This window comes from Zootoca vivipara, chromosome 10, assembly GCF_965207765.1.
Source record: "Zootoca vivipara chromosome 10, rZooViv2.hap1.1, whole genome shotgun sequence".
Lineage (NCBI taxonomy): Eukaryota > Metazoa > Chordata > Lepidosauria > Squamata > Lacertidae > Zootoca > Zootoca vivipara.
This window is the reverse complement of record NC_142593.1, coordinates 25,713,502-25,731,111: the sequence shown is the minus strand read 5'-3', so window position 1 is coordinate 25,731,111 and position 17,610 is coordinate 25,713,502. Positions and strand designations below refer to the sequence as shown.

General features: G+C 41.7%; 2 protein-coding genes across 7 annotated transcripts in view; one reads left to right on the top strand and one right to left on the bottom strand.

Annotated features, from left to right (window-relative positions):
* Positions 1–524: 524 nt before the first annotated feature.
* Positions 525–11,959, bottom strand: RIOK2 (RIO kinase 2). 2 transcript variants are annotated; one of them, XM_088653328.1, is made up of 10 exons: positions 11,622–11,959; positions 10,999–11,137; positions 10,168–10,284; positions 9,675–9,850; positions 8,554–8,642; positions 5,874–6,065; positions 5,543–5,635; positions 4,023–4,541; positions 2,994–3,090; positions 525–757 (listed from the first exon to the last, which is right to left on the bottom strand). In XM_088653328.1, the coding sequence occupies exons 2-10, from the start codon at positions 11,129–11,131 to the stop codon at positions 596–598; spliced, it is 1,578 nt and encodes a 525-aa protein (XP_088509454.1). In that variant the 5' UTR covers positions 11,132–11,137; positions 11,622–11,959; the 3' UTR covers positions 525–595. The 2 variants fall into 2 exon arrangements, with proteins under 2 accessions (XP_088509454.1, XP_034955993.3); XM_035100102.3 differs by having other exon boundaries at positions 11,815–11,959.
* Positions 11,960–12,550: 591 nt separating this feature from the next.
* LOC118076897 (uncharacterized) overlaps positions 12,551–17,610 on the top strand; it is a 53,542-nt gene continuing 48,482 nt past the window's right edge. For 2 of the 5 annotated variants that reach the window (XM_088653326.1, XM_088653324.1), the window contains exon 1: positions 12,559–12,688. In XM_088653326.1, coding sequence (XP_088509452.1) covers positions 12,638–12,688 — 51 coding nt within the window. In that variant the 5' untranslated portion in view covers positions 12,559–12,637. Of the gene's footprint in view, positions 12,689–17,610 lie in introns of all 5 variants that reach the window. The other 3 variants (XM_088653327.1, XM_035100069.3, XM_088653325.1) reach the window with 3 other exon arrangements.

The following is a 17,610-nucleotide window of genomic DNA, read 5'->3' as shown; positions in this document are numbered from 1 at the left end:
CCTCATCTAATGGACCCTACTATCTGAAAAGCACGTTTAGGTGGATTGCAGGCTTAAATGGGCATCTAAGCAATACAATCCTATGCACCCAATCCAGGGAGAGTGCTAAACTGAACTCACCGAGCCTTGTGTCTATATGCATAGTATCAGATGGGCTATATTTTCAGTCTAGCCACCTGAAAACTGGGAGTTCGCTGCCCTAAGTTTGCTTTCTCTGACAATTTTATTGCTTGTGGAAGTTTTTGGCTTCTGTTTCTGAAAAAAGCGGTGTAGCAAATGGTGAGTGGAATCCTCTAGAAGCGGGCTTCCTGAAAGCCAAGTGACATAGCCAGCTGGCTCCTGGGGCAGGATCTGGGCCGCCGTACAGCCATGCAAGGTGGAGCCTCCTGCTCTCAACAAGCATAGTAAAAAAACAAATCAAATAAGAAATCTCACGGGGCACATCTGAACTTGGGGCTGCCACAGAGTAGGCCTTGAAGGCTTGTCTCAGGCTACAACAGAAAGAACACAACTTGACATGTTGGTTAAGCAGAAAGCCATCTCTTTCATTGATTTGCAAGGCATGGGGAAAGAAGGAAGATCTTTCTGTAGGATGTCAGCCCCAGAAGCTGGCTGTGTCCAAACTCGACTTGATGTTGTGCATGTGTTCCCGTCGCTGTTTCGTGTAAACGTTTGCTTCTCCTTTCTGCAACCGCCGTCTCAGAGCGGCTTTTTGCTGTTTTGTCAGCTGGCGCTTGATCTTTTGTTTTATCAGCTCCTGCAAGACATTTTCAAAACCCAGACATTAGGTCTTGCTTGCCAAGTCAAGTGACCCTCTGAGAACTCAAAATAGGTTGGATACAAGGGGTGACATGGCACAAAACAAATGCACGGTTTAATGAGCTTTAAGAGGCAGCGGCTTTTCTGGAATTAATGAACAATAGTTTCTCAGTCTAAACAACCTGGGCAGGGCCATAAAACTGGCCAGTGGCATTGTGCAACGACAGAGGGAAGACACGCAAAAGCAAACCGGAACATTTTTTGGGATCTTGAGAATTTTGAGCTAGTTTGGAAGAATACTGCTCCTCCTTGTGGCTGAGACAAGTAATGAATCTGTCACAAACTGCACTGATCTAACTTGGACATTTGTTTGCACGTGTCAGAGAATCAAGAGTTGGAAGGGATGTGACCTTCCGGTGAGAAATAAACTGATATACACATCCCTATCACCCACTGATGCAAACAAGAAAATTGGGGAAAATGCAAGTGACCCAGCTGTTAGCTGGACCTGTATCTAGAATGGTGAGAAAATGGGCACTGGATGGGGTTGGCAAGAAACCCCCCCCCCCGATTTATAGCTTGCCATATTCCTCAGGCTCAATATAGGAGCGCACATATGAGCATGGTTCAAGGGCTAAAATGCAGCTCACAACACAACGCTCCATTCATTGCAAAGATGACCAAAGGAAGGCATTTCTACAGAGTGCAAGGGAGGGAAGCATTTGATAGGGCAGGTTCTGTGCCCTTTTTGCCTGCCTTTTTCCAACCTGCCTTTCTGTCCCAGCCTTTCCTTAAAAAGATCTCCTACACAGGTGTGCAAGCAACTGTTTTTGAGTACTGAAACCGATCTGTTTCAATGAGACTTAAGAACAGTGTCTATGTGCAATTAGAATTCTTTTATTTTTGAGTTGTTGCTTCCTCCACCCCCTTTCTGCAGAAATACTTCCCTCCTTTTGGTCAGTCTAGCAGCAATCATTTACTAGGAATTTAAAGAATCTGGAAGACAATTGTTTTCAGTCCATCCCTTTTGTCAGCAGATTGCTGGGCTCCAGGAGTGGAATGCGCTGGCCCTTTCAGATTGTACTCTTAGGGTCTGGTATACTATTCCCAGTTGGTAATGAAAAAAGAAGAGAGCAGTGCCTTTGTCAGACAGAGTGCTCTTGAGTGTCCTGGTGGGTGTCCAAGAAAATAAAGAAGCAGATTCCTTCACCCCCTTTCGGATAAGCTGGTGATTCAATCTGGCCGAGGAAGGCGTAAGGACCCTTCTGTTTATGTTCATGATCTCTAATTGCAAAATTTAATTTAGCTTGGATGAAGTTTGGGGGGAGTTTCAACAGATTCCTCCTGTTGCAACTATTTAAGAATGCAAGGCTCTTTTAGAACCTGTTAATAAAAGTATTCCTTGATCGCCTATGTTAAAAAAATAATAATGAAATACGAATCTTCACACCCCATGTTTTCCTCTAACCTTTCTCCACCCAGTATCCCAAGGTGCTCAGTGACTTATACAAGCCACATAGAGGCACTTTAGGATAAATGAAACCACCACAGCTCAATAAAGACCTATGGAGTATACACATGAAGCATTAACCAAAGCTGCTAATAGGCTGTTTGGTGTCTGGGGAAACTTCCCCCACCCTTTGATTGTATGCAGTATATCAGCTGCTTGGAAAGCAGAGGTGGCAGTGATTCAAAACTGGGTTACACACAACAGTGGCTGAAGCACTGGAACCAATATTTTATTTTATTTTATATCTTTAACAGCAGAAACTAATGACCTTTAGAGACAATGACAACAGTTCATTATCTTAGGCTTTCAGGAGCAATAACGGATTTGGGTTTGACTAGAAGGTGACAACTTTTGCAAGTTTTAGAATAATTCTAATTGCGCTTTCAAAAATCCCCACTTATGAATAGAGAGAAAGAACCCTGTTTTTCTTCACCACCTGATCAGTATCAGGTGAAAGAAGGGTCATAGCTCAGTGAGAGACGTAGCAAGTTTAATAAAGGCATAATACACTGGCCTGCAATGTCCTAATGAAATAAACAGCAGTTGTGCTGGGGAAGATTTTGTGGGACTGAGCTCTAAGTCTTTGAGCATTATATAAAGTAGGAAGGGGATGTTGAACTACAACTTCCACCAGCCCCAAGCTGCAAGGCCAGGGATGATGGGAGCAGCAGTCCAATGAATTTCTGGAGGGCCACCGTTTTCTCATTACTTATGTAGGACTTACTGGAGGAATTGTGGAACGACTTCCCATACTGCCTGCTGAAGTCATGCTAGTAGTTCTTGTCCTGTGGTCATTGATGTGACATAGGCTTTCCTCATTTCTGCAATACAGAACAGATGCTTGTAGTCAGCCATTTTTAACCCAAGTTTTACCAATCAACTCTTCCGAGATGATTCAGTTGCAACATTTACATTTAGAAACAGTAAACTATTTCACCCAGACAGACATTGATAATGGACACAATCCACCAGGATATTCACCTACACGAATTTTGCGAGAATGAAATGGGAGACCTTCCAGTCTCAAGGACGTTCGTTTCATATGGCATGAATTTCGTTGACCCAAAGGTGCTCTTGAATCTTTATTGCTTGCAAACAGGCACTAAGATTGACACAGGCTCACTCTCTGCCCTAGCCTGCCATGCCTTGAGTGACATCACTTCCAACAAAGGCAGCATAAGGACCTGTCAGCCTCCTTTTGCAATCTTGGTTTTCTATGCAAGAAGCCAATAAATGTCTCATTTCATTAAACAAAATGCAGGCTGGGCAGTGTGGTTAACTACTCAGCTTAGGCAATTTTGTTAGCGAAGGTTTTGCTGGCCAACAGAACTGATGAAGCGGGAACAGTATCTGAAAGCAGCAATAAGGAAGGGCCAGCACAGTCTGATGCAATGAATAATTTGTGCTCCCTCCACTAGTAGAGCAAATCAAGTAGGAGCAAGTTTACATAAGTACAAAATGTATGAGAGATTATAGCTGGTACCATTTTTTAATTTCTCCATGAGGGTTAAAGCATGCCAGTGAGGAATCAAGTAATGTATAACATTTCTAATCCATTAGTCCCTGAATATTACATTGTAATAAAAAGGTCATTTACACATGCTACTATTTAAAACACACCCATTGCTTTGAATCTGATGGAAGAGTTTTGAAAAAGAAATCTGCCCAATGCTTGGGGAGCTTCCGTTTTGGAAAGATGAAAAAAAAAAACCCAGTATCTGAAGAACCCTGAATGATCAATATAAATTCATACCTGAAAGGCCTGAATTCTCTGTTTAATGTTGACAAGTCAACCAGATCAGGGCATTCATCTTCGCACTCCTTGTCAGCAGGCTCTTCTCCCTGCCCTGTTTGATCTTCAGTTTTGGTAGATTTTTCAATTTTCTTTTCATCCTCAGAAAAATCAATTACAGAGCAGCCTGCATTAGCCCTGTCTTGAGCAGCAATAATTTGCCCTTCAGCTTGTTGTAAGGCACAGGCGAACTCCCGCAAATCTAAACTCTGCTCACTTTCATCTGCGCTATCATCTTCTTCGCTGCTTTGCCCCAAATCTTCGGTGGCATCGTCAACCTCCCCTGTGAAGTCCCCTTCGGTCTTTTGATCTGTGCCGCTACATAGTGTTTCTCCCCCTTCAGAATCTTGTGCGCCGGGAGAACAGGCAGTTTCATTGCCCTCATCACGAGGGCCAGCTGGGTGAAGAAGCTCATCATCTTCCTGCATTTCTTTGGTGTAACCGCTGGCAGCAATTTCGACATCAAGAGAACATGCCCTCCTGGCAATGCAGGAAAAGAGAAAAGTCAAACATGAACTGAGTCTCCATTTAATGCAAGTACACTTTTAGAACAAAGTTAACCTAAAGTAATGCTGGACTTGTGATTTTATACCCATACACTGAAGCACAGCCTGATGGGATATACTTTGACGAAAAATGCCCCCCCCCCCCAGGGTACGGTAAGGAGTGAAAGAACTGGAATCCTAAGGTGCAATTCTGAAGCAGCTGCATTCTGTAATCCAATAAAAAGATTAGCTGTCTGTTGCAAATAAATTCAGCTCTTTTTTTAAAAGGAGGGGGAAGAGGATCAGATTCTGAAAGGGATTGGATAATGACTGGAATGAGGAACAGTGCGAGACCTCCTCCAGATCTAGAAGAGAGCCTTTATTGAAGAACAAGATATAGAAGAATAAATATGAAAAAAGATGCAGTTCAGTGGATTGAATGACATCCGTCATTTCACGATTATCAAACAGCACATGATGCAAAACAACTGCCTCTCTGCCATACAGCTTAAGAGAGCATTAGAAAATGACATATATATTTAGCGTAAGACAGATGCATACACCAATAGCAAACATTAATCTGATCTGTATCTGGCACTAAAGTGACTTAACTTCTACTCTCTCCAGAGACACATTCGGATGAGAATTGGAATGCGTGACTCAGGCCCTCAAATAAAAATAGTTAATGCATGTTACTGTGATAGACCTGTGTTTCTATCCACGGAGCCTCGGTTCAGGCTTAACTTCCAAGAGGGCAAATGCCTCTCTGGGAACAACCTGAATGCATTGTGAAGAGCAGCGTTTCTCAAACTTGGGTCTCCAGCTGGTTTTGGGACTACAACTGCCATCATCCCTGGCTAGCAAAACCAGTGGTCAGGGATGATGGGAATTGTAGTCCGAAAGCAGCTGGATACCCAATTTTGGGAAACACTGGTGCAGAGGTAGAATCTGAGGTGCGAAACAACTCTTGGTTTCTAAACAGGCCCACAAACTTACTTAACATCCTTGAAAGTTGGATAGAGTTCACTTTCATAGCTGAAACGTTTCATAAAGAAGTCACGGATGCATTTCACATCTCTGTCAAAGTACCTGAACAAAAGAAGTTTCACAGATTACTTTAAAAAGGCGTGTTCAATTTACAAACATCCCACTACTATAGGTTCTTCATTACTCATGCATCAATTCTGCTTTTCACGTTTTTGAATTCTGTTCTGGAATTCGTAAAACATCTCCAGTCAACAGGCAGGCTTACCAGGACCCCACAAACCTGCTCAATGTCATCAAATGGCCACACCTTGATAATACACACAGGCTGCCCATCACATACCATTCAGCATTTGGGTGAGACGTTGACACCATCTGAGGGAAATCAATCATTGTGACTCGATCTTCATTATCCAACATGAGATTGAACTCATTGAAATCACCATGGATCAAACCGTGGTTGGCAAGTTTCACAATTAATTCCATTAGCTCGCTATACAGAGAGGCAGGGTCTTCGAGATGATGGACTTGACATCTACGTGATAAAACAAAGCCACCAGAATATTACGGGTGCGATCAAATGGATGCCCCAACTAGGAGGGAAAAACCAATAATATTATGTGCCAATGTGATCCAATGGGTAGTCTGTTGAATCTGCGTAAGAGATCAAAGTCTAACTCGGCTGAAAATTTACCCACAAAACCTACTCAGTAGCTGGCCATCTGGAAAGTTAGACGAAAGGCCCCACAAAAATGCACTTTTATGTAGAAGGGGTTTGTTAGGGTTACATGGGGGTATGATTTGTTGATTTCTCTGATCTACACAGCATGCCTGAAAAATGTGTACTGCCATCACACGGATTATCATGCACCATCACTTCTCAGCAATGACACGAGCAAACTTGTAAAACATTTCTCACATTTTCCTGGCACACTCCTTTGCTGGAAATAAGACATGTTTGAGTCTCTCAAAGAATGAGTAACACAAACACATTTTTAAGGCGCAAGTGTGCAGAATGGGCCGCACCAAATAAGGAAGTTGTGAAAAGAGTTTCCCACGCCTTCCTTCTCACAACGTCACAGAATATGTGTTAAAGATGCTCCTCCTGTGCTCATTCTGTTTTACACATATTGACCTTAATCACATCTCTGTTTGGGGGGGGGGGCTGACTCCACAGTAACATAATTACTGACTGGCCTCCGAGAATAAAAAGTTTGGGAAAGTCAACAATTATGGATTGGACTCATAGACATCTTCCTCTGTGGAGGGGGCGCCTTCCATTTGCTCCAATCCAGTGGAAGCTTTCATTCCCATTGACGAGAGAAGAGAGGAGAGAACATTTTTAGCCCCTGTGCCATGAACTATTCAGGAAGGTCCCCAGCCCTCTGAAACAGATTTTGGGCAGGGGACAAGGGGACTGCAGAGGGAATTGAAAAATGCTCTCCCTCCAGTTCGTGGAGTTCCATCAAAAACAAAGTCAGGATCCAATCCTACATTTTCACCTAACAAAGCAGTTTCTTCAGCTGATGACTTTGGATGATCATGGCTCACAGGTAACAAAGGACTCCTTTTATGCTACCAAGCCATCCTTTGTCTATTTTGCAATACCTTTCCTATATAATCTTTTTAAAATTTAGTACAAGAACTGCTGAATACTTCAAAAGGAACATTCTTCTCTAAATTCATGTTTAATTAATTCAGGTTTTGAAATAGATTCGTTTTTGATTAGGCAGTTCATTTCAGATGCCTTATCATATCACATTTATAATGCGACCTTGTTTTTCAACTGCAGCCAATTTAGTTTTGATCCAGGAAGACAAATGAAGGTCAGATTGGACACAAATGCCTTTAGCTGTGCAAATACACGCAGTCAGCACGTTAGTGGGCAAACTTCAGTGATCTCGTATTGTTTAAAAAATAATAATCCAAAAGACAATATAAAACCAGTGGTATTATCATTTATTGTCTCATTAATAATACTAGTTATAATAAAAACATGCACCATGCAATAAAATTCCAAAAAAATAAGATAGCTAGACCAAGCATTTCATAGGCATCTGACTGGTCAATGTAAGAACAGGATGATCGGCTAGACGGGCCTTTGAGGAGGGCCCTTCTGTGTTCTTACAACAGTATATTTCTGACTTGCTGTGCCAACATCTAAATGTGTAGAACAGACATACCAACCACATCCATTTTTGAAGAATGCAAGGCTACGGGTATTTATTTAAAGTTTTTAGACATTCCAGTTAATTAATCAATTTGAAGGCATAATTACCATTACAAAGAATTATATTGATGTTACTGACAGATGTGTTGGAAGAACTGTTTTTTAAAAAACCCAGCCTGGGGTTGGGGGTGTGTGGAGAGACAGGTAGAAGAAAAAAGTAATACTATGCTGCAGTCAGAATTTCTTTGACAGTATTTTGCTCGACAGGGAAAGAGCTCCATTTATTTTAAAAAGGAAATTACTTCCAATACATGTTGCTTTATATGGCCAAAAGAGCTCACCTAGAAGACCCCTTTAAATAACTAATCTTTTCTGCTTTCCTTAATCATCCAGGGTTTATGGAAATAATTACATGCTTTCTTAAGGAATTGTCTCTTCTGCATGCTTTAGTATGAAATGTAGGGCTCTAGTGAATATTTCCAAGTAATCAGCAATTTCAACAGTGCTTAGATTTTGGTAATTCTTAAGTTTTATTATTTAAGAAATGGAAGTCAAGGGAAATATACAGGTACAGCTTGCTTCCCAGTTATATATATATAAAAAGGCCCTGTTACGTACAAAGTCAGACCAATGGCTTTTAACGAAAACCAATTACAGTATTGTCAATCCCAGCCTGCAGTGATGTCTAAGGTCTTTCCTACAGGGGTTTTCTTAACTTTGATACCCAAGAAAGTTACTATTACAGTATACTGCTGTTGCTTTGTCCAAACATCTACTACTAGCAATCTATAAACTATAAATCTATAAATCATATTGAACAGAAACACCCCTGAGAAAATACCTTAATACTTACAAAGGGTAACCATTGACAAGTTCCATTACTACTGCATGTCTATTGTAGTCATATGGTTTTGGAACAGGAAATTTTCTATCGTGCAAAGCCTGGCCAAAAGAGGGGGAAAAGGTATTTTAAAACATCAGTGCATGTCCTTCTATTTGAGTTAAGTATTAATATTCCAGTGTGTTAATGTACTCACTCAGAGTTTTAATGCTGAGTACTAGTGTATGGCACAAATGAAATAAGCTTCATGTAAAACAAATAAACGCACACCAGATAATTAAATAAAATCCATCATATTGTAAGAATGTGATATGGACATAAGAGGCCTGCAGGATCCGACTAAAGTTCAGTATCCAGTTTCTCAAAGGACTGACCAAATGTTTTGAAGAACCACAAACAGACCACGAACGAAACAACTCTCCCTTTTTCTTACCCAGGCACCCCCAAACTTCGGCCCTCCAGATGTTTTGGACTACAATTCCCATCTTCCTCGACCACTGGTCCTGTAGCTAGGGATCATGGGAGTTGTAGGCCAAAACATCTGGAGGGCCGCAGTTTGGGGATACCTGCTCTTACCCCTTCAGTGTGTTCCACTTAAAAACATGGAGGTTCCACTTAGCTATATGGCAAATAGTCACTGATAACTTTTATCTTCCACGTTTACCCCCTTTTAAAACCACCTAAAACAGACTAGGATTGAGAAGATCTAGGTTCAAAATACCTGTTCAGACATGATGTGGAGATTTATCAGACCTAGGCACAGGATTTCCAAATGTAGTTGCAATATAGACTTACGTACAGACAACAGAATGCTGCCAGTTTTAATTTTCATGGCCTTTTCTGGTAACCCTTATATTAAGAAATTCACCTTTTTCAAGGCCAACACATATTGAGTTGCCACTGGGCTAGCTGCAGATGATACAGCCGTTAAAAGGAGCCCGTGGATAATCTTAGAAATTGGATGGGGACATGTGGAAGAAGTAATCAGTTAAAAATGGGTCACACCCATCATCTTGACAGGTGAGAATAAAGTTAGAGGAAGCATGTGTAGACCTTTCTGTAACTCCTGGCTCAAGCCTAGTCACGATGGGCCCAGATTTTGGTGAACCAGGGGGAAAACAGCCAACAAGTACCTTCATGTAGGCAAACTCCTTCATTGCAGCAAGACGTGATAGGTAGAGCCAGGACATCTTGTTTCTGTGCTTATGGTAATCACGCTTGTTTTTTAAGTTCCGAAAGGATGTCCTCCCAAGTCTATGCAGCTTCAATGCAAGTTGCTGCTCTTCTTCATTTGCAACAATATAAATATCTTTAAAACAAAGATTCAGTCCAATGAGAAGCATGATTAAAAAATTAGCCTTTAACACATTCAAATTTTAGAATGGTGCATAAAGTCTATGAACAGCAGAAACAATGCTACCAATATTGTGCCAAATCCAGGTTCACCCAGTGAATGTTTTTGCTTAGCTGCTTACCACAGCAAACTGTTCATGGTCTTTACAATTTAAGAACACTGAATGGTCATGAAATGTTAAATCTCTAGAATTCATAGAGGCTATTTAAATGTTTTCGATATATCTGCTACATTTCATGACCCCGTCCCCCAATCATGAAGCTTGAAAATACCTGATTCTTTTCCAACGCCCATCTGGTTTCCAACAGAACAGATAACTTGTCGAGAAGAAAGAGTTTTCAAGGCTAAGTAATCATAACCTCCATTAGTTAATCGATAACCTTGGACAGCTGTAAAAGTAAAATAAGTGTATCACATCACACTGTATTACTGTGTGCTTATCATCATTATGCAGTGTGTCCTTTTAAAACACCAAAAATTACTTAAGTTAGCAGTACTCCAAAGAGAACTTTCCCCCCAGCAATCCCTGTGATCCATATTGTACAGTGGAACCTCGGTTTACAAACACCTCGGTTTACGAACGCCGCGGACCCATCTGGAATGGATTAATTCACCTTCCATTACTTTCAATGGGAAAGTTCGCTTCAGTTTATGAACGCTTCAGTTTATGAACAGACTTCCGGAACCAATTGTGTTCATAAACCGAGGTACCACTGTACAGGCAAGAGGAATTTTATAGTCAGAGCAAAAACATGGAATTAAATGTGGGCATCGTGAGTTGAAACAACTTAGTTAAGACACCTTGGTTGGCAACTAAACATACCAAATATTGCTGGTTTCCCCTAGTTTTCAACAGGTGATATCCAGTGGTTCCTGTCTGCAGGTACCCGGTAGAACAATTTCTGCTTATGCAGCAGGACCTCTCCTTCCCACTACATGTGCTTGAGAGTGTTGGAGAACTATTTGCAGTATATTTACAAGGGGGCACAATGGGATGAGAGGAAGGGAATTTCACTTGTGCAATGTTGGCTATCAACCAATGGCGGCATTAATAAAAAATGCACTGAAACAACAATGTGGGCAGGTACTCCATTTATACTCACTTTTAGTTCGTTCATAAGCCAAGAGCCTGTGCTTTGCTAATTCTCTCAAAATTTTGTTACATCCCCCATGTTTGAGACTAGCAATGGAAGCAATCAAGCTGGCAGGGACTATTTCATGGTTCTTCATGCCCATTTCCACCTGTAACAGCAACACATAGCATGATTAATACTCTTTATTTTGATAAGCATAGTTTCCTACATCATGCCTCCTGTTTTTGAACACCTAGCCTCCTTTGTGGTGCTTGCACTTAATACCTTTAAATACTAGCTCATGCCCTCACAGAACACGTGTTAATATGGATTTTTCAAATATGAAGACATATATGTAGTTCTAAAAAGTTTGGCATCTAAAGGCCAGCCCATGCGGAGAAGGGTCTCATATGATGATTTTAAGATTCAGGCAGATTCAAGTGGGAGCAATTCTACAGAAAGACCACAGAAAACAAAATAATAAAGTGGGCTTCCACAAGGTATTGGAAGAAGAGAGGAAACCACGGATGAAAAACTAAACTAAATCACACGCTTCTTAAGGTAAAGTATAATATTCAGCAAGATAATTAATCGTCGTATTTTTTAATTTACATAACATTTCCTTATCTTTGTTGCTTGATGGCCAAACTTACCCATGTTGAATGTTAATGTCAATTTGCGTGCTTTCAGAAGCGCACATGAGGTTTGCAAAGACACCCGCGGAAGCCATGATTGCCCAGATCTCCACCCAGACCCGGCCTCAGCCTGTTTTTGGCCACCAGGGATCAAGCCCTGGCCCACGCCTCTCTTATGATTCTCTGGAACCGATCGCCAAGTGATCCTTACCGCAGTTAGTACTCTGAAGTGTTCTCGGGAAAGATAGCGAAGCAATACGACGTTCAATTTCCCCATGGTTTCGGCCGCCTACCCCCCCCCCCTTGAATGGAAGGTCCCAGCCACGCTCTGGACCCAACCCGCGCGTGAGTCGGCCGGAACTTTTCTCCTCGTTGTTCCGCTTACGCACACGCGCACAGGCTACGTCTGTTGTTGCGCACGCGCAGAAAGACGCACGCAAACAGCCTCCTGCCATCAGGGAGGAGTTAAGTTCTTCGATGTGGGCGTGCGCTCTCTCTCTCTCTCTCTCTCTCTCTCTCTCTCTCTCTCAGGTCCTTGCAGCTATGTAGACGCTAATCGCGTTTTCTTTCCCCGCATCGTTACCGCTGTACGGCACGTTTATAATTCGAAGTTCTGCAATATAAGTACTGTACGCGGACACCTCAAACATCCTGAGTTCTGTTGTTGTTGTTGTTTAGTCGTTTAGTCGTGTCCGACTCTTCGTGACCCCATGGACCATAGCACTCCAGGCACTCCTGTCTTGCACTGCCTCCCGCAGTTTGGTCAAACTCATATTCGTAGCTTCGAGAACACTGTCCAACCATCTTGTCTTCTGATGTCCCCTTCTCCTAGTGCCCTCAATCTTTCCCAACATCAGGGTCTTTTCCAAGGATTCTTCTCTTCTCATGAGGTGGCCAAAGTATGTCTCCCCTTTAAATACGCCGTGAATGCTTGTATGTACCTGGCAGGACCCGCTGCCTAGGAAACGCGTCGCGCGGGAGGAACGGGCTGAGGAGAGGGCTTGTTGGCGGTGGCCTCTTTCGTTGAGAGAGCCATGGCTTCGCGCGGCGAGCGCCCCGTCCCTTTGCCTCGGGCCGCGGCCAAGGTAGCGTTCTGGGAGAGTGTTTTGCTTCTTACCAGGAGTCGGTGGAGCAGGCGGCTGCGTAGCTTATAGTGACACAAAAGCTGTGATTTTACCCGCCATCCTTCAGAGGGCCCGCCCGTCTGAACGATGGATACGTGTCAAGAGGCAGTACAACCCCTGCGCATGGGCTCACAATCTAATAAGCACGATATAAAAGGGAAAAGGAAAGCAAGCTGCACCTTTACTGGCAACAGACAGGGTTAGATAGCACTCCCTCTTTTCTGTCAGGTTCTTCCTCGGATGCAGGGAATTAGCATCATTATTATCTTTCTATATCCCGACCTTTCCCCCCGACAGTGAATGCAGTCTCCCTGGGGCCCTAGGTTTCTTGGCCAATGGCAGAGATCAGGGGGTGCCTTCCCTCAGCTCTGTGGTGCCAAACAGCATGTGAAGAGAAGCATTCTCTCTGGCGGGTTTTCTTGAATTTCTGAAGCAAGTCCGGTATGGATGGAGTTCTAAACTCAATAGGAAGGGAGGCCCCCTTGGCCCCTTTAGCTTAAAAAATTATAAATTACTTCCTTTGGTCTTCTGTATGGTGGTCTTTGCATCTTATCTATTTGTGTCCTCTGGTTGCTTCCTCCCCTCCCCCCGGACCCCCAACAAAGTTCATAGTCCAGATTTGCTATGTATGTTTTGTTTGTTATGTATTAGGCCTACTTGTTTGAGAAAATTTCAGTAAATATATATTTTTTAATGAAAAAGTTAGCTCTCCCTGGAAATGACACGTAGCACCCAGCACACACTCAAATTATGGCCGTTGTTCATTGTTAAGCATTAAGGCTAGGAGGTGAGCCAAACGAACATGACAAATAAATCTGAGTTGTTCTAGAACTGGTGTGTGTATTGATATAATATTTTCACTAGAATAAAAGTGAAAACCCAGTTTAGAAAGTTAACTCACTTTTAATTCCTAGAGATACTCCCTGCTGGCTTCCAGTGTAGAGTTAAACTTGCTGTGCCAGAAATAAGTCATTTTAAGTTCAATGGGACTTACTAACTATATAAGTTGAAAATAGGGCAGCAAGTGCAAATGATAGGAGTGCTTCATTCAAGCTAAAAAATAAACAAAAAGAGGGTATCAACTTCAACTGGTTTGCTTGGCACAGCTGTAGTTCCTTCCAGAGAATAGACCCAGTGGCCTGGGGTTGTGCATCCTGAGCGCTTTTGTGCTACGTAGGAGAAAATTATTAAATAGCAGAAGGTAGAATGTGGCTGCTGTTCAAAGATGCTTCTGTCACACCAGCAATGCAAGGTTGCACTAGTCTGCATTCTGTTTGAACTGTGTATCTTAATGCCCATATTTCTCAGTTGATACTCCTGCTTTCTGATCACAAAAAATGGAAAGGGAGAGCAGGTTTGTGGTTCCACTGGCAATACTAAAATTGCTTAGTGTTGCTTCTCAAGGACCATCCTTCAGTGGTAGAGCATACACTTTTAAGAACATAGATAGCAGCCTTATACTGACTCAGACCATTGTTCTTCTAGCTTGGCAGGGTTTCAGCCAGGAGTCTTTCCCAGTTTTACCTGGAGATGCAGGGGATAGAATATGAATTGTTTTGGTTGCCGTTTTCTGAACCTTTTCCAACTTCACAATATACTTTCTGAGGTGATGTTACTAGATTGTACACACCATTCCAAATGCAGCCACACCAAATCTATGGTGAGGCTGCATTACAATTCTAGTTGCATCATTGTCCTAGGTTAGGATAATATGACTTGATTGGTTCAGGGTCATCCAGTGAGCTTTGTGGCTGAGGGTGATTTGTATTCAAGTCCAGCATTTTAGCCCCTCATTTTGGAAAGAGAAATATTGAAGAGTGGGATAAAGCTCTTTTAATAAAAAAAGAGAAATAAAATGCATTAATAAAGAACTGAGGCTTGCATTCATAATTCCTATTTTAAAATACTGTTGAAGGTATATTTGGCAATGCAGTTTCTATTTGATTGGTGAAATATAGAAAGTAGTTTGATCAATTCAGTGGTTTTGGGCACAGTGTAAATGCATTTTCTGGTGCTATAGTAGGTCAGCTTCAAGCTGTTTTTTCTGGCTCAGCTGTCTGATACATCGAGCCAATATTTTTTTGTATTTTCTAGCATTGAAATGAGAACTACTTCTGCCTTGTTGTTTAATAAAATCTCAAAATAGGTTTTTGTGTTAAATATAACTTGCAGGTGTCGGGCAGTAACATGAATTGTGTACATAACCTTAATTCAGAAAAATATAACATTGAAACACACTTTGGAATCTATTTAAAAGAATGACATGATTCCAATAACAGACAAGATACACTTTACCGTACTGTTTTCTATTCTTGTAAAAACAAAAATGGGGGAAAAAACTGTCAGTATCATAATGTGACTATACAAATCTATGCTGTGACCACATTTGAAATAATATGTACAATTCTGGTTACCGCACCTCGATATTGTAGCTATCGGGAAAGGTTCAGAAAAGGCCAAGCTGGAGATAAAATACAGTGGTACCTCGGTTAATGAACGATTCGGACAACAAACTTTGCAAAACTGGAAGTAGTTGTTCCAGTTAGCGAACTTTGCCCCAGAAGATGAACAGAAGCTGAACACCAGCGACGGGAGGCCTCAGTAGGGAAAGCGCACACCTCAGTTTAAGAGTGGACCTCCAGAACAGATTAAGTTTGTAAACCGAGGTACCACTGTAAAGTACTTCTTCATACAGTATAAGGCAATCCTTGTTTTTCACGGGGGTTCTACTTAGGAGCCCCGTGTATGTCAGCAGAGCATGTATGCCTGCTCCGCCCTGTTATATCCCTTTTCATGACATCTTTATGATGTTTTGGGGCTACCTCTGGGTTCAGTGTAGTTGCACATCATTCAAACATGCCTAAATCAGGAGTTCCCTCTATAGTTAAACTATGGAACTCACTAACGCAGGAGGAAGTAATGACCACAAACTTTGATGGCTGTAAAAGAGGATCACACTAATTCATGGAGGACAAGCTACTAGTTACTATGGCTATGTTCTACCTCCACTGCCATTCTGCCTCTAAATGCCAGTTGCTGGAAATTGTAAATGGGCAGAATGCTGTTGTGTTCATGTCCAGCTTCCAAGCTTCACACAGGCATCTGGTTGGCCACTGTGAGAACAGGATCCTGAACTAGGTGAGCCATTGGCTTGATCCAGTAGACTCATCTTTTATGTTTACAGTGGTACCTCGGGTTATAGACGCTTCAGGTTACAGACTCCACTAACCCAGAAATACGGTAGTACCTCGGGTTAAGAACTTTGCTTCAGGATGAGGACAGATATTGCGCAGCGGCAGCAGCAGGCCCCATTAGCTGGTACCTCAGGTTAAGAACAGTTCCAGGTTAAGAACGGATGTCCAGAACGAATTAAGTTCTTAACCCGAGGTACCACTGTATTGATTGGAGCATGGTGCTAATAACACCAAGGTTGCAAGTTTGATCCCGTAAGGGACAGCCGCAGTGCAGGGGGCTGGACTAGATGATCCTTAGGACCCCTTCCAACTCTACAATTCTATGATTCTCCTATGATTTGGATGGCTGAGAAGGCTGAGCTTGATGCACCACCAGTCTACAGTAGAATGACAGTTTTTTTGTTAAAAAATTAGGTATCAGTCTTTACACAGGTTGGGCCAGGAACTACATCCTGGGCTACCCATGAAATACAGAGGAAAAACAATGCATAGTTTAAAATGCATAGTTAGTATTAAATGTATATGAGAATTAGTTGTGAGAAGACAAGATAGATTAATTGTTCCATAATTAGGGTTCTGTTGACTTACCAAATAGTAAGAATTTATAAGAAGATGCAAAGCTGTAAGTATAGCAAGTTGCTGGGCTCCAGTGGAACGGTGCCATTTTTTCTGAGTTGAATGGATACAGATGCCAAGGACTGTAGCCTAGACTTATGTAAGCTGCAAAACTTGGCATGAACACCAAAGGTGATTTAGAACCTTGTTATTGAAAGTGGCATCCATAACTGATATAAATCAGTTTCTACTGGTTTAGAAATATTTAGTCAGCTTGATATTTAATCACACTAAAACTTGAGTATTTGACAATCTGGTTCTGTGAACCTAGGCAAATGTTATTCATAGTATAGTTATCTTTTCATTTAGCTTACTGAGAATAAGCATTTCAATCATTAGTGTACAGCTGTCAATAAAGATCTAAATATGCAAGGTAATGAATTTATTTTATTAAAGTACTGTGAATAGATATATCCACAGTTCAGCAAGTAAGGGCACATTTAAACATCTTGGACTCAGGCCACTGAATAACATTTCTGTGCTGATGTCTCATGTGGCCTGCCAGAAGGCATTGAACCTGTGGCGCAATCACTGCCAGAGGGTTGCTACCCTGCTTTGCCTCACATGAGACTTTTATAAAACCAAAAAAACTAAGGTGCCATGCACCTGCAGTCTCTGTGCGAGTGGCTTAAAACTCATTTCATAGGTGAATTGGTAATTAACTTTTGTGTAACTTTTCCAGCGCACAAATACCTTATTTGTACAGGAAATATACTGCGTTATCAAAGTCAGATGGTTTGTCAACATGTCAGAAAACCCTTAGCCAACCAATGTGATACCAGATGGCAAAAATTGTAGTAGGAAAATTTCCTGAACCATGAACAAAAGTATGCTGATATAATTAATAGAATACATGTCTAGAAAAATTACAGTAAACTGCCTCTCTCTCTACTCTGGATTTCTTCCATTAGTGATAGAAAGTATTGGATACCATTTGATATATTTTTGAAGAGGTGACTTGATTGTCAGTATTCCAGTATTTATAATTTGGGCATGTGCTTTTGTCATTGATTGGAAATTATGGCAAATTAAACTCTAATACCTCTTTGAATTGATGATAAGTGATAGAATCTT

Bases quoted from the DNA above. Each gene is read 5' to 3' on its own strand.
- RIOK2 (XM_035100102.3), bottom strand. From the start codon at position 11,880: ATGGGGAAATTGAACGTCGTATTGCTTCGCTATCTTTCCCGAGAACAC. The intron at 10,285-10,998 runs GTGAGTATAAAT...TTACTTTTACAG, and splicing joins GGCTTATGAACGAACTAAAA to CTGTCCAAGGTTATCGATTA. The intron at 3,091-4,022 runs GTATGAATTTAT...TCTGTATTGCAG, and splicing joins AGAGAATTCAGGCCTTTCAG to AAATGAGGAAAGCCTATGTC.